Raw genomic sequence first — 15,973 nt, 5'->3', positions numbered from 1 at the left:
ACGGTTACCTTCAGCTTTCCCGAGATTAGTGGGTTGTTGTCTGGGCAGGACGAGATGTTTGCACGCCGTACGGCATAAAAAAGCTTTATGTATTTAGGGTTGTGTCTCTAAATTTGGAGCGTCTGCGCCATAAGCGCTCGAGGATCTTTGAAAGGAGTGTCTCGCTGTGTTAACGTCTGTGACCTTTGGAGTCGAGTTCAGGGGCCAAACTTTTCTCCTCACACTGCGAAGAAATGCAGAACGAAAAGCATCAGGAAGACTAACACATCCAGCTTCCTCATCCATTTGCAAACAAAGTCATTGGCAGTGCGCTGCAAGTGATTGACAACAAAGGATAAATCCCTCCTGACAATGTTTTCACTGGCCTCAATAATCAATTCAACGACTCACCATTCTAGACGGTTTTATCTTTCTTTAAACAAGAGCAAAATGCATCAGAAAGTGGATTAAATCTAATTCCTGTCACATCCAAATGACGGTATGTCATCAATGCATGTCAATAAATCAAGATATGTTGCAGACAATTTCATTTTAATCATTTAAAAAACAAGTCCTGCTCAGTTGGACTGAGTTAGACCGTAAACAGGGGAAATTACCGGCCTCATTTGCAAACTAAATGCCATTAGTGAACCAAACAGACTGACATTTTTATGGGCGTCTGAACATTCACAGCCATCTCTCCTCGGGGCTGGTTAGCCTTTGACAGCCCTATCTCGCAAATGAGGGCTCTCGCAGCTGCAGTCCTTGTCGACTTGCCTGCTCTAAACGCACCTGTTGTCAGACTTATTTGAGGTGAGATAAGGTTAATTACGCTCCGGTGCGTGCTTTATCATCTCTGAGTGACATACATGGAGTTTGTACAGGGGGCTGCACTTCCAGGGCTTCAGGAATGCCATTCAGTAGATGCAGTACTCTTTGAGAGATAACTGGGATTGTCATAAAAAAACATGCTTCGCCTTCACTTGTGATATAATCATTTACTGGAAGCTAGTAGCACCGGTTGGTATAAAGATTGTAGATGCAGTACGAGTACAATCACCGTAGTTTATATGATTATACGTTGTGATACCTGTTATATGTTGAGCTGATGCAACAAAACAAGTATTGCGTATACATGGAGAAGTTTTGATTGTCGTAGAGAGAGCATATTAGTTGGTATATAGCCTTTTATGGCCAACTTACCTCCCTCTTCACCCACCTTTTCCCATTTACACCATCTGATCTCCTCCTCCTCCTCTCTCACTCCTCACATCGACCCACGTTCACCCCAATAATTCACTCCTCTGTGTTTGGGGAAGGCGGGGGCGCTCTCAGTTTACCTTCAGCCTGTTGATGTGTGTGTGTGTGTGTGTGTTTGTGTGGACTGAAGGATTTTGGGTTGACAATGGGCGTGGGTTGGTCAACAGGTCGGGTGGAGGCTGCTGCCAGGTTTGGTCTGGGTCAAGGTCGACTCATCACCTTTGTGTGGAATGTGTCGCTCCCCCAGGTACAAACACATGTATGTAGACTGGCTTCAGAAAGCAGCCAACATCTCCCCTCGGTCCATACTTTGAAGGCTGAATGGGAGAAATCCTGAAAATGTAAAAAACCTTCCACACTTACACAGAAGTAAGAGACAGAGTGCGATATCTGGATATTTAATTTTCAGTGAATATACCTTGTGTCAAGTTTAAACGTGGCCCCTTCTTCCATACTGTGATTTTGGATAGCATGCCAGCATTACACAAGCAAAAGAGGCATGATGGTCGTAACAGTTTAACACAATAGCATCTGCGTCTGGTGTGACATCTTGCATACACTTCAGCATTTTCTAAACTATAACAACAGGATAAAATGGAAATCATGTATGTGGCGACTGATCTCGTCCTCTGCTCGGAGGAGAAGGAGCAACTGGAACTTGTTGTCTACCTGATTTCCAGAAATTTTCAGTTGCTGTTCTTCCTCTTTGAGCTCAAATCTCCCGTTTGTGGGTCAAACACATAATAGGTTGTCAAAACGTCACAGCCATGTCCCGCCTAGCCGGCTCGCCCTTCCTACACAGATGTCGATTTAGCGTTGATACTACCTCCGGCGCAACATTCCCGAGATCCCGTGAACGGACTGTAAAAGGGACTTAATAATCATGCATACAAGCCTTTAAATTGTCATTTATCGTACATTTCCAGTCACTAATAATTCTGCACACAAACAAAGTCTGAGTAAATGTGTGGGAAGCTGTTACTGATGGAGCTAACATGGGTAAATATTAGCAGGGAGCACAGGTGTGTGTGAGTGTGAGTGTATGTGCATGGCTGACTGTTTACCCTCAGTGCAGATGTGCGTATTTGTGTGTGTGGGATGTCTTTTCTGAGTGTGTGTCTCCTCCTGAGTGGGTGCATGTGCGAGTGTTTATTAACCCGTCTGTACAAATGTGTATGTTAGTGGGATTTTTACCAAATGAGTAAAACGAGGCCACTTACAACCCTCCAGGAAATACGCGCAGCCGTCAGACTCACACGCTGCGTACATGTTATTTTAAGCCCAAATTACACATCATCTGATATCCGTCCTAAATGGCTTTTCCAGCTTCACTGCTCCAAGTATTCTGAGGTAGAAGGACAGCCGTAAAAAGGGGCCAACAGGTTTACCAGCGGTATAAAGAAAAGGAGGAAAAAAAAGACAAGGCCAGCTCCACTAAAGACGAGGGAAGCCTGCCAAATCCCCAATTCCCTGAGAAGGACAGGACAAGGCTAAGGCACTACAGAGATGCTAGGCTACTTATCTCTTTTTCAAACATTTACACTCACAGCTTTAGTACTTCAGGGAAGTTGATCTTCCCCAAATGTTCAAGACTCCATTTGATGAAGTGGTGGACGGACCAGTGGATGTTTTCAAGCCATGTAATGTAAATTTAAGAAGGAGGTGTTCAGATAAAACGTCAGTCGATGTTTCTTGAAGGGACCCCTCTAATTCATGTTTGTGTAAAAGGATAAATACCTTTATCTTCACCCACACAGCAGCATTTGTGTTAATTACATGTGATTTTAGCACTTCTGGCTCATCATTTCATTTGCTGCCTTTAAACAATCTGAAGAAATATGGCTGTGTTACTAGCGAGCACTGGGTTTCAGCTAGCAACCTAATCATTTGTAGACGTAGATGGACTGCACGGCACATCGACAGAATCATGGCTTTGTGCTCTCATGGTGTTTTTAGGCCACAGCAGAACGCTGTTTCCAGCTAAAACAGCTCTAAAACCTACTGTACGCTACCCGCTTAGCATCAAACAGGAGACAGACGTAATTAAGGTCTAGCTGGTGAATATATGTGGAGCATTTATCAGCTAAAGAGCCAGATATTTCCCTCAGGAGTTGGTAGACTGAGCTAAACGAGAGGGAATATTGAACCAGTACTTTTAAAACTGGGCCAAATATTTACATGTTTTTGGTGTGTAAATGATTTATATTCACACAAAAGTTTTGAAATTGATCGCTCTTTTAGTGGAAGTAACTTTAACAGTTGGAGTTGCCCCAAAGGATTTACGTTGCAGCCTTTTGCAGCTGTGTCACAGCCAGCTGAGGTGATCTGTTTCAAAACTTTAGGTAAGAATGAGTCATTAAAACACCAAAACATTTAATACAGGGTATTAACAGGTATAAAAATGCAGTTTTTCATATCAGCTTAAAAGATGGCGCCATGTCAATTTGTCCAAAGCTCATTTGTACAGTGTGAAAACACAAAGGGAAAAGTCACGTTCAGCCTCAAAGTTCAGTCTTGACTTTTATAAGAAGTTTGATAAAATAAGTTAAGTTAAATTTACTACAAGCTCCAGAAATAGCAATTAATTAACTTCAGTTAACATTGATTTGCAAGAGAAGAAGCCATGTGTGCAAAGAGAAGCTAATTCAATTAATGCTATGGACTGAAAATTGATACAGTTACAGCTGAAATGTTTCAACTTTGCAGACATTATTGTGCTCTGCAGTGACAAAATCATGTTGAAAAAACTGCAAAGAAGGAAGAGTTGACAGGGTATCTCATATACTTCATGTATATTTAAATAATGCAACTGAAAAACACACAACGACTCACTTAAATAGTGTTGTGGTGTAAAATAATTCAAAAAGAGCGTTAAAAGGTGCTAGAACAGCTCCCACATTGTTTGATTACACACTTCTCAATCAAGAACAAGAGTTAATTTGTTCAGAACGACCTGTGACACACATGGCCCGGCTGTCAGACGGAGAAAGGTGCAGTGTGTCACCTCTGTACGCCACAGCTCACTCCTAAAGGCCAAACACTAATGGAACACTAATGGCTTTCAGCGTGGATACATTTCCCACCTCGTCACTGTTTCTACCCTCAGAGCGGCCTCGATGACAAAAACTCCCTCTGAGGTGAAAGCCCGCTCGTAAAAAAAAACCCCAGCCAGAGACTCGGGGTTGACCGAGCTCGGAGGCTGTCGTCACAGCTCTTAATGAATCCTCTGGTCTGTGCAGGACCAGATGAGCGTGTTTACCGCTGAGAAGACGTCATCGCTGCTGAAAGAAAGAGCGTAATTATAAACATGCCACTGCTGTTTCCAGTGGCAGCAATTTAAGAACAGGCCTCCTGTCGCTCCAGGGTCTTAATGACGCCGGGAGAACAAGTGGCAGTTTAGAAGAGCTCAGGGTGTTACGGCGAGCTGGCACCCTCCAAAATTTGAACTACAGTATGGAGGGATTACAGAGGGTGTAGGAGACAAACGGAGACAAATGGCCAGACTTTGGCAGCTGGGTTCATCCTCTGAGAAAAGAGAACACTTCAATATCATAACGTATTCACTTGCCATTTCCTTCCCCGTACAAGAAGCCATGTTCCCCAACACTACCACCCTTTTATTGTCTTTAACCAATACTTGTCCTCACTCGTCTTGTGGTGCTCAAAGTGCCAAAAAAATGTTTCTTTCCAGACATCATGAAACAGATAATCCACAGGCCTTGTTATGAGCAGTTTGAAACTAATTTCTTGCTGCCAAAGTAAACCCATCAATCGTATCATTGCGCAGAAGGAAGCGTGAAGCTACTCATGGACGAGAGGCACCTGCTCCCGAAAGCACGGGATGTAAACGCTCTAACTCTTGCGAGGGTATATCATTTTTTTTTACCTAAAGCATCTTCTGACTCCTAGAAGCCAGCATATTGACCAGTGAAGGACAGATCTTTGAGCTCTTTGAGCACCAAATATATTTTATAAGCGAGAGAAGGCAGAAAACCCAATAAATAAATAGCACAGGTGAGAGGAAGAAATGTGCATTTTTGATTTTAGGATAAACTCTCCCTTGTGCTCACTGCGTAAAGGACAATTCTTGTGAATTAAAACACGTATTTTCTCGGTTTATCCAAGTCAATTTATGAGATGTTGGAGCACAGCCACAAATCTCTACTAAAGGGCAAGAAACTGAAGCATTTAGGCGATCGGATGAGCCGACAGTTAAGTCCTTTCATGTAACCAACTTTATTTTGAGGGAAAACTGAACGTGAACACACTCAAAGCACCACAGGAACACCCTGTCAGACTTCTTTTTAATGATGTTCCTGTATTCCCAGATCTAAGCGTTAAGTACATTATCATCATTATTGAAGGATATTATGGCTTGAACTACAACAGGATGACAAAATCGTATAAAATGGGGATTTCACTTTAAGTTAAAGTCATTTTATCCATGTTCCGGGGGAGTATAATCTGTTAAAAGGTTTATGATTCTGATGCAAAACATCTGCTCATTCAGCGATAGTAAAAACAGGTGTGCATGAGTGAGTTATAGAGCAAGTTATAGAGAAAAAGGGTAAAACTGCGTCGCTGTGAATGATATTTTATTAAAGGTGGTGAACTTGTTTGTGCTTGTGTGTGTCCGTGTTACATTCAGGTGTCAGCAGTAACTTATGATCTCCAATAACTGATGTTGTGTTTGTTATTGTGTGTTGTGTGAATTATTGCACCTGTGTAAGTCACCCCGTGCATACCTGAGCAGAATACCTACCTGAGCGGTAGATTCCAGCTCAGGTGAGGAAATAAAATTGCTGGTCTTGTTTTTGGAAAGCAGAGCAGATCTGTGGCAGTTTGCCATGAAGCTGTGGGTTTCATTCACTTCAAGTCATTTTTGTTGAACGTTGCAGGATTAGTTTTTCTTCTTTTTTTGTGAATAATACTCCCCCCTTTGTTAAATTAAAGTTGCTGTTTGAACAACCCTGTGATATCTAAACAGAAAGTTTCTGCAACCGCCTCAACACAACGAGTTGTTTTCTCAAAAATATTGCTCATAATTACCCAAAACATTTAATCACAACAAACAAAAAAATAGATTTGAAACAACAAACAGAGTGAAACCCTCGAAACTTAAAGTAAATAGCACATGAAAACAGAATGATTACATCGTGGGCCTGGACTGAATCCTCCTGGAGCCACAACAGTAACACATTTGAAGGTGTGTTACCCTGATCTGTGAAGACCTGAGGGGAGAAAATAACCTATCAAACATGTTGTTTACTTTCATCTGCAGATGTAAAAGAAAATTGTGCAACAGGAATCTATTTTTTGTATCCTCAAGTAGTCCTGCTTCTTTCATAAGACAATAAAATGTTATTTTTTTTATACACTAACAGGTCACATGTTGAAGGAGATTAGCTCCACCTTCAGCAAATGTTTGCGTAACTGGATGTTAGTTCTGAGGATCTGCAGTTAATATAACCCTATTTTATATTTTAGACCTCTTAGCTCTTATCTAGCAGCTTAAAGTGTGTGTGTGTGTGTGTGTGTGTGTGTGTGTGTGTGTGTGTGTGTGTGTGTGTGTGTGTGTGTGTGTGTGTGTGTGTGTGTGGCATCAGGAGGTTGGTTAACAGACCTGGTTGTCATGATCCTTCCCAGCAGTAGACTGATTGGATGGGAGGGTTGTTGTGTCACTGTTTGCTCTGGTTAATGAGCGGAAGGAAGGTGAGCCAATACAATACACACACTCTGTCAACAGAGGGACGCTGTCAGGGTGTGTGTGTGTGGGTGTGTGTGTGTGTGTGTGTGTGTGTGTGTGTGTGTGTGTGTGTGTGTGTGTGTGTGTGTGCTGTCAAGGGTGACTGCTTAAGCCTCACATCCTACCTCAGGCTGATTAGTAGTCGGTCGTTAAGTAAACACAACCACTAACCGTTGAGGAATCTAACCTGTGGAAGGAAGGAAGTAGGGAGGAATCCTCCATCCGTCACTGACTGGGAGCAGCAAAAAAAATGGACACACAACATGACAGGCAACCCAAAGTTTCCCTCCAGGCGTCTGCCAGAAAATTAAGGACTCAGTAATGAGACACAAGTTTAAAAAACCTTGAATAGTTTCTCCATCGTGTCTCCTGGTCAAAAGTTTTCCTGGAAATATATCAGCAAGTTTGGAAAAACATGTCAACCAGGTTTCTGACTGGAAAAAAAACAAGCTGTGTTCAGTGAGTTATCATCAGAATGGATGGACGTATTTGCATGTTTTTTCCTCCTCATATAGTTATTTATACGCTGATTATTTATCCGGCCAGTGAGAACTCGGTGACAGCAACGTTCCCTCGCGAGATCAAGGGTGGCGTCTTAAGGACTGCGTCCAAAGTTAAAGAAAGTAAACATCTTCAGAAGTCATGGGGCCTCCACATCTTATCTTGAACTCATACATCAGATCTAATTACGCTCAGGCCTCTTCTTCTCCGCTACACACATGAAGTTTTAAGTCAACTAAATTACCCTGGGGACTGAAGTGACACTTTATTTAAATATTTATTTAATTGCCCGCTTCAGAGAGAGATTCAGGAGGAGTTGCGAGGATTTGATGAAACTGGGTCAGGTTTGGTTATTGGCAAATGGGGGAAATCAAGACTTGTTTTGATGTGTTAGGAGACGGTGATTGTATCTAAAGTGATGTAATTTGTTCTGTTGTGTAATCGGCTCAGGAATGGATTTGTCAAGTTTAAAAATACAGCTGATAAAATCTCCAGGGCCATAATTTCTTTTTCTGGCGCACGTCTGTTTTTTTGGAAGTGGTGCAAAAATTGGGCAACGAGCTGAACTTATACAAGCTGCTGGATCCCTTTAGATTCCAGCAGGTCGTCTGTCATCATGGACGACACTTAAACACACACTTGCAAGCGTTTCCATCATTTGGATCATCAAAGTTGAGATACAGCAGCAGGTCTGAGGGGGGAATGTTATTTAAATTGCTGATTATTTGGCGAGTTGGTCGATGGGAAATAAACAGCCTGCGGTTTGGATGAGCATCATGTGCCGCTGGCTTGTGCTGCCCTTAAAATCTGTGGTTAACCAGTGTCTCCTGAGGGTCTTTTCTGATTATAAGGAGTGTTAGGTGCTATATAACTTCTGTGAAGAGAATCCAGATACTTCGCAGAGAGATGCTCACAGCCCCGTATGTAGACGCTGCATCTGAAACGGGCCGTCAGGACTTCCGTACGGTTGTGATCCCGTCAGATCCTTCAGGAAGGCTGTGGTCGCAAAAACGATCTGCAGAGCTGATGTGGAAACCTGTTGAGTCAGTGCTCGCTCGGGCCTGTGAGAGCCGACCAATCAGAGCAGACTGGAAAGGAAAGGAAAGGAAAGGAAAGGAAAGCTAAAAATGAGCAAAGTATGGGATCTTTAAATGAAACAAAACCATGGTAAACATTAGTAAATAGTTATTCACTGTTAACAAACAATGAGATGCTTTATAACCCATTTATTAAGCAATTGTAATGTTTTATAATCACCAGTTGCAGCTTAATAAATGGTTTATAAAGCATTTCATTGTTTGTTAACACTGAACTGACCATTAACTAAAGTTTGACTATACACTTACTATTTATTAATGATGGTTATTATTGCAAAACGTGTTTTTTGTGTTATAACTTTAAGCAACTTTTGTTGTGTACAGTGCTACTTGATTTCCCTACTGCTCTGATTGGCCGACAGCACCGCATATACTTTGGGGTGTGCGTCCCCCCCCCACCTTTGTCCGAGCCAACGTTAATAAACACCAAGTTAATTAATTCGGTTTTAGCACATTGTTACAGGAAGGACAGTGGAGTTTGAGAGTAACTCAAGGCCAAACTTCCCATGAGGAGGTTACAAAGACAAACATTTCAGAGTTTCACAGCACGCCTCAGTAACTCTGTGAGAAACCCCTCCACCCTCCCTCCCTCCCTCCCTCCCTCGTCTTTTTCTTTGGCGTCATGAACTTTGAGAGCCCTGGGAGAATCGGGGAGGGGGGCAAGAAGGGAGGTTAGATAGAGGAGTGGCAGGGTGGGCAGCCCGGAGAATGCAGAAATTGACTTCTAAACAGATGCAGTAATTCCATTTCCACCCCTTAAATTTGGTATGCAGGGGGGCCAGCGCGTAACTCGAAACCCCGCTATCGCCGTTGCACACAGAAGGCTGGGAGGCGTAGTCGACAGTTGGTGGCTGGGGCCGCCGAGTCTATCAGCCTTGTTAATCAATACGGGTTCCACTCTGATAGACAGCGATTGGTGTAACCGATGCCCGGTCTGCTATTCTGTCGGCCCTGGTGGGAGGAGGAGGCACCTGTTTCCTTCCACTTTCACCTGCGGTTCACAGCTCGGCTGCCCGGCATGAGGCACCTGGACCGGGGCCCAAAACAGTCCCTGCAGGAACATGTGAATGTCTGAGTCTCGTTCCATCGTGTGAAAAAAATGCTCCACCTGTGCTGACAAAATGATAGCTGGCATGAAAGTAACACTAACTACTGAATTATGCTGAAGTTGTGAGCTATCTGGTAGCACAACGCCGCACAAGGCATGACTTTTATGTCAAAATCAACCAAAATCACAAATGTTTATCTCATCTTTGCTGAAAAAGTATCAAGTATATAGATTTTGGGATTACTGTGAGCCCTTATTTCATTTGATGCATGCAGATTAGCAGCTGCTCCACCAGCACTGAGATCTTTCAGCTTTTACAGCCCAAAGAATTCAGATTTACTCAAAAAATGTCCAGGAAACAAACATAATATAGATTTAGACGGCTGTGATGACATTATAGAGCAGCAATCCTATGCTACACTGAGTAAAAAAACTCACTTCTTATGCTGTAGTCAGAGAGAACTGCCAGAACAACTTGATGGAAAAGTATACACACCGGCTTTCAGCTCGAGGTCTCGGGTAATGGTTTGGTGTGGTGGTGACTGTTTTGGCAGTGTGGTTGTGGAGGCTGCCCAGAAGTTGACAGGATGCAATATTTGACTTTCAAAGTCCACTTCTCAGTCCAACCACTTAAAATAATTAACTGTGTGTGTAATAATAAGCTTGAAAAATGCTTTATAAATTAAATTATTACGTACGAAATGCTTTCCAGATTGAAAGATTTACCCCCTTGTGTGTGAATTTGGAACATTAGAGCACATTCATTAACAGATGGAAGTGCAACTGCAGAATAAAATTAAGTTTGTGTATAAATAAGCTTATACAAAGCAGTAGTAAAAGAAATTACCACATATAATGAACTAATATGATGCAAATAAAGGAGATGAGCTCATATAAGGCAGATAATGTCCATAATAGAACAAACTCTGGAGTTTAAAGGAGATAAAAGTGCAGAATATGTGGACGTTCCAACTTGTTCTCACTCCCAACGGGCTGGAAGTTCATATAAAAAGTAAAACAAGCACAATTTAACATGCTATGACAATAAAGTTAAGATAATCCACCATTAATCAGTCACATGAAGAGGAAACATGAAGTTTGTGCGATAGTGTAGATGAGAGCTGTCCAAAGTGGGGCCCGTCGGCTCAAGTTGGCCCACAAAAAGGTTCAGTTTGGCCCAACAAAATATCTAAAAGTTTGTTCCAGAAAAATGATGTTATTTTTATTTTGTGGGGGGTAAAAATGCTTTTTTAAATATGCAGGATGCCAAATTCTTTGAGCACTTTGAGCAAGAGGTCAGTCAATTAAAGGAACTTGGGATCCATAGTGTCAATACAATACAACAGGTGTTTGCTTTTGGCCCATGTCCCACAAATGAATTTAATTTCAAGTTTGGACATCCCTGGTATAGATGTGCATGTTTGTGTTTCTGAGCCGAGATAAGTTACAGGTTAAATTTGCTTGCATGACATATGGTGAGATAGTTTTCTGGGGCGTTTGCTTGCATCCCAGACTTCCCTCCAGTGATTTGACAAAATCATACCACACCTCCTGTTGACTTCATTGGTATATTGTTTTGGATTGTTTGGTCAGACTTCTCGGTGATGACTACTGTGTGCAAATGGAAGAATACAGGCAGTGCTAAGCAGTAACAGGAAAGTCTCTTACACTCACATTTCCGTGACTTCCAGCTCACCCAACACCCTTTAAAAGTGATCTTTTCACCACACACCTCGCCCAGCTGGAACCCCAAACTGAGCTCAACACAAGCATCCTTTAGCAAATATTGGACTTGGGAGCTAATTAGTTCTGATTCAACCTGAGCATCGGAAAAACACGCTGCCTGTCTGCCAAACTGTCTCAGCTCCATTTGAAGCTAATGAATCCAATAAGAAGTGTGAATGACTTTAATTAGTGCTATCACAATCTGCCCATGTTAGCTTATTTTCTTTAGCTCGGAAACTATTTACACACACACACACACACTGTCCTGTTTGTTGGGCCCAGTGGTGCGTCGCAGTAATCGGCGGCCCAGCATGCTCTGAGTGAAACATTGGCACCAGCGTTAGGACACGCTGCCCCCCCCTCCTCTTTCAGACCAAGACGACCCCCCGCTGTGGGCTAACAAGAACACATTAACCTCTCTCACCACACACACACACACACACACACACTCCTCACTCCTGCATTTAAACAGCCATATTTCTACACGTAAGCACGCTGACACATTTTCTCTCTGAAGCACAAGTTCTCTGTTCACTGAATGAGAAGGTGAACGACGGACAGCTTCAGACCGCAGCTCCCGCGTGGCTCTCGGAGCCATTTGCAGATAAATGATTGATAACATTGGCTTTTCATAAACTTTGCAGCTCAATGAATCACACGGCTACACTGGTTATATACAGTAAGTCTGGAAATCTGTGCTTTTACAAGGTGGCTGAACAACATGTTTCACTACAGTGGATGGAAACTCTCGATCATAGGACTGACTCTGAGAAAGTAACATAATAAAGTGAGAAATATGGACTTGAACCCAAACAATAATAAAAGTTTATTACTTTCTTAACACCAGAGGTGAGGAGAATCTCTCATGCTTATTGAAATAAAATGAAGTTCTCATTTTATTAGTTTTTCTTTCATAATAAACGTTTCAATCTTAAGCAAACCAAAGACAAGTTGCAGTATTTTGCGTTCAGAGAAACTTCATCAATGCTTTTCTTTCCACATGTCTTGCAGGGAGTTTATAGTTATAAGTGTTTTATAGACATTTCTGGTGTTGACAGTTGACTATGGCCTGTTTTTAACCTGTTGCACAATAGTTCGTTTAATATTCTTCAGTTAATAATTACTTTTAGGACACAAACACAGGAAGGTGCAGACCAATGTGACTTTCAGTACAAGTCTACCAGAACAGCTGTGTGACATGTTTCTTATTTCAGGAAATATGACTCAGAAGTCTGAACACATAAAAGAAATTGTACACATAAGCACTTTTCAGACTTAAGCACAAGGTGCTTTCAGGTTCAAATATTTCCAGAATAAAAGTTTTTTTAAAAACTCATAAGAGGAGCAGATCAGCGCGAGACAATAAAGAATGGTATCTAGTTTATTTATTTCTAGAAGTTAAGAATTTTTAAAACTGAATCAACTGTGAGTAATGATAATAATATAATTCATATATCACTTCTCAAAGTTAAGATCAAAGTGCTTTCCAGGTTAAAAGAATAAAAAATGGTCATTTTATTTATTTCCATTCAAATTAAACACAGATTAGTTGTAATAGTGCAGCAGATTTAATAGATTCATATATAAAATACTCAAATTTTTCTTTAAATATTAAAAAAATCTCCACTTACTGTAAAACGTGTGTTGCATTTCGGAGCAAATTAAAAGTATTAAGTCTATAGAGTGATAATAATGCCTCAATATGTTTTCTATAAGCAACACACAGAAAAAACTCATTCTTATCAAGTTTATTTGTCTCATTTCTTATTGAAACCTTCTCGTTACACTTGATATGAGACTCGATCACCTAGAAAATAACATTTCAGTGACATACTTGGACAAATTTTCACTTGTTCCATTGTCAGATTTTTACTTATCATAAGACAGAAACATCTGGTATTCATTGCTTCTTACTTCTTTTTGAGTTACATGTTTTCCAGTGTATGGACGGAGAAAAGTCAAAGTACTGTGGGGTTTAGTATTTAATGTTTCCCTTTATTTGCATCAGTGATGCTGAGATGCATTCAGGTGCATCGTGTACCAGCTAGTCCCCACTGTCTGCATCATTAATTACATTTCTCCCTAATGTCTCCATTGTATGATAACTCCCTCTTCCCTTGTTTGTAAAAGGCAGTGTGTGTGTGTGTGTGTGTGTGTGTGTGTGTGTGTGTGTGTGTGTGTGTGTGTGTGTGTGTGTGTGTGTGTGTCGGGGGGTGGGGGAGGTAAACAGAGACAAAGTGATTATAACCCTTCCTCCAGGGTGAACATTTTAAACAAACACCTATAGAAGGAACCCCTGATTGACTTTACTCTCCCTCCCCGCCCAGCTGGGGGAGTGTCCTCCCTCCTCCCGTATAAATGCAAACGTACCCAGCAGCTACAGAGCATGCAGAGAGAGGCACGGTGCTGCACCGACACAAAGGGAGAGAGAGGAGACTGGCAGTATCCCAGCCTGCTGTGTGAAAATAAAGCGCTTGTGTTTTTGGGGATATTACAGACACTTCGCAGCATCACCAACCTGTACGCGCCTCGAGCATGAGTTCAGCAGCATCCCTGGATTAATCGGACTTGCAGCCTACTTGCAGAGCGCAAGTTCGCTGGCACTTTGTCGAGGAAGAATCGCGCACAGGGGGGAGGAGAAAAAAAACAACGATGGAGAGGAGCATCCCGGGATGGTGCGTGCTGTTTGCCCTCGTCCTGCACGGATCGGGCTGCATGGCGGCCAAGGAGCTCCAGTGCCAGGAGATCTCCGTGCCTCTGTGCAAGGGAATCGGCTACAATTACACCTACATGCCCAACCAGTTCAACCACGACACGCAGGACGAAGCCGGTCTGGAGGTGCACCAGTTCTGGCCGCTGGTGGAGATAAAGTGTTCCCCGGACCTGCGGTTCTTCCTCTGCAGCATGTACACACCGATCTGCCTGGAGGACTACAAGAAGCCTCTGCCGCCGTGCAGGAGCGTGTGCGAGCGGGCCAAAGCTGGCTGCGCTCCGCTCATGAGGCAGTACGGCTTCCCGTGGCCGGACCGGATGAGGTGCGACCTGCTGCCCGAGCAGGGCAACCAGGACACCCTGTGCATGGACTACAACAGGAGCCAGACCACCACTGCGTCCCCCGTGGTGGCGAAGCCGACCAACCGGCCCCTGAAGCCGTACAGGAAGAAGACCAGCTACGGTCGAGGCATCCCGGGGAAACACAATCCGGCAGCGTCCCAGTGTGAGCCGGGATGCTTCTGCCGTGCGCCCATGGTGCCGGTGACCAGCGACGGGCACCCGCTGCACAACCGCGTCAAGACGGGACAGATCCTGAACTGCGCCGTGCCGTGCCACAACCCCTACTTCACCCAGGAAGAGAGGACTTTTACCGCCTTCTGGATCGGCCTGTGGTCCGTCCTGTGCTTCATCTCCACTTTCGCGACCGTGGCGACTTTTCTAATCGACATGGAGAGGTTTAAGTACCCGGAGCGCCCCATCATCTTCCTCTCCGCCTGCTACATGTTTGTGTCCATCGGGTACATTGTCAGGCTGATCGCCGGACACGAGGAAGTGGCCTGCAACAGGGAGAACGGCGCAGAGCACATCCACTATGAGACCACAGGTCCTGCGCTCTGCACCATCGTCTTCCTGCTCATCTACTTCTTCGGCATGGCGAGCTCGATCTGGTGGGTGATTCTGTCCCTCACTTGGTTCCTCGCCGCAGGTATGAAGTGGGGGAACGAGGCGATCGCCAGTTACGCACAGTACTTTCATTTGGCCGCCTGGCTCATCCCCAGCATGAAATCCATAGCAGTGCTGGCTCTGAGCTCTGTGGACGGAGACTCTGTGGCCGGGATCTGCTACGTGGGCAACCAGAATTTGGATAACCTGCGCGGGTTTGTGTTGGCACCGCTGGTTATCTACCTGTTCATCGGCACCATGTTTCTGCTGGCCGGGTTCGTCTCGCTCTTCAGAATCAGGAGTGTCATCAAGCAAGGTGGCACTAAAACTGATAAACTCGAGAGGCTGATGATCCGGATAGGGGTCTTCACGGTTTTGTACACCGTCCCGGCCACTGTCATAGTGGCGTGTTACTTTTACGAGCAGCACAACAGACAGACGTGGGAAATTACGCACAACTGCACGTGCTTGACGGACCCAAACAGGCAGAGGCCGGACTATGCTGTGTTCATGCTGAAGTACTTTATGTGCCTCCTGGTGGGGATCACCTCAGGAGCCTGGATCTGGTCCGGGAAAACCTTGGACTCCTGGAGGACTTTTTGCACGCGGTGCTGCTGGGGGAGTAAAGCCTCCGCGGGCTCCATGTACAGTGACGTGAGCACGGGACTGACTTGGAGGTCCGGGACGGCCAGCTCCGTCTCCTGCCCCAAACAGATGCCACTGTCCCGGGTATGAACAGAGAGGGAGGGGATGGGATGGGAGGGGGGGATCTTATGTCATTTGACACTAAAGACTGAACAAACCAGCGCGTGTGAGCTCTTTTGGGGACAAAGACTGACTTTAAATGTTTTATATGGTTTTAAAATGAGTCAAGGTGAGTCACCAAACTGCCAATTTTAGATGACACCTTGCTCATGAGCACTCCAACAATGTGAACTCTATTCGGATTTGTGGTCATTT

At 43.8% G+C, this 15,973-nt stretch overlaps 1 protein-coding gene across 2 annotated transcripts; it reads left to right on the top strand.

Annotated features, from left to right (window-relative positions):
- Window positions 1–7,589: 7,589 nt before the first annotated feature.
- LOC141016931 (frizzled-8-like) lies at window positions 7,590–15,748 on the top strand. Of its 2 annotated transcripts, XM_073491526.1 has the most exons (2): window positions 7,590–7,598; window positions 14,084–15,748. In XM_073491526.1, the coding sequence occupies exon 2, from the start codon at window positions 14,147–14,149 to the stop codon at window positions 15,746–15,748; it is 1,602 nt and encodes a 533-aa protein (XP_073347627.1). In that variant the 5' UTR covers window positions 7,590–7,598; window positions 14,084–14,146. The 2 variants fall into 2 exon arrangements, with proteins under 2 accessions (XP_073347627.1, XP_073347626.1); XM_073491525.1 differs by lacking the exon at window positions 7,590–7,598 and having other exon boundaries at window positions 14,009–15,748.
- The last annotated feature ends 225 nt before the right edge of the window (window positions 15,749–15,973 follow it).

The sequence above is a fragment of the Pagrus major genome, chromosome 21 (genome assembly GCF_040436345.1).
Source record: "Pagrus major chromosome 21, Pma_NU_1.0".
NCBI classification, from domain to species: Eukaryota; Metazoa; Chordata; class Actinopteri; order Spariformes; family Sparidae; genus Pagrus; species Pagrus major.
This window is presented reverse-complemented; position numbering and strand designations above follow the sequence as displayed.

Bases quoted from the DNA above. Each gene is read 5' to 3' on its own strand.
- LOC141016931 (XM_073491525.1), top strand. From the start codon at position 14,009: ATGGAGAGGAGCATCCCGGGATGGTGCGTGCTGTTTGCCCTCGTCCTG.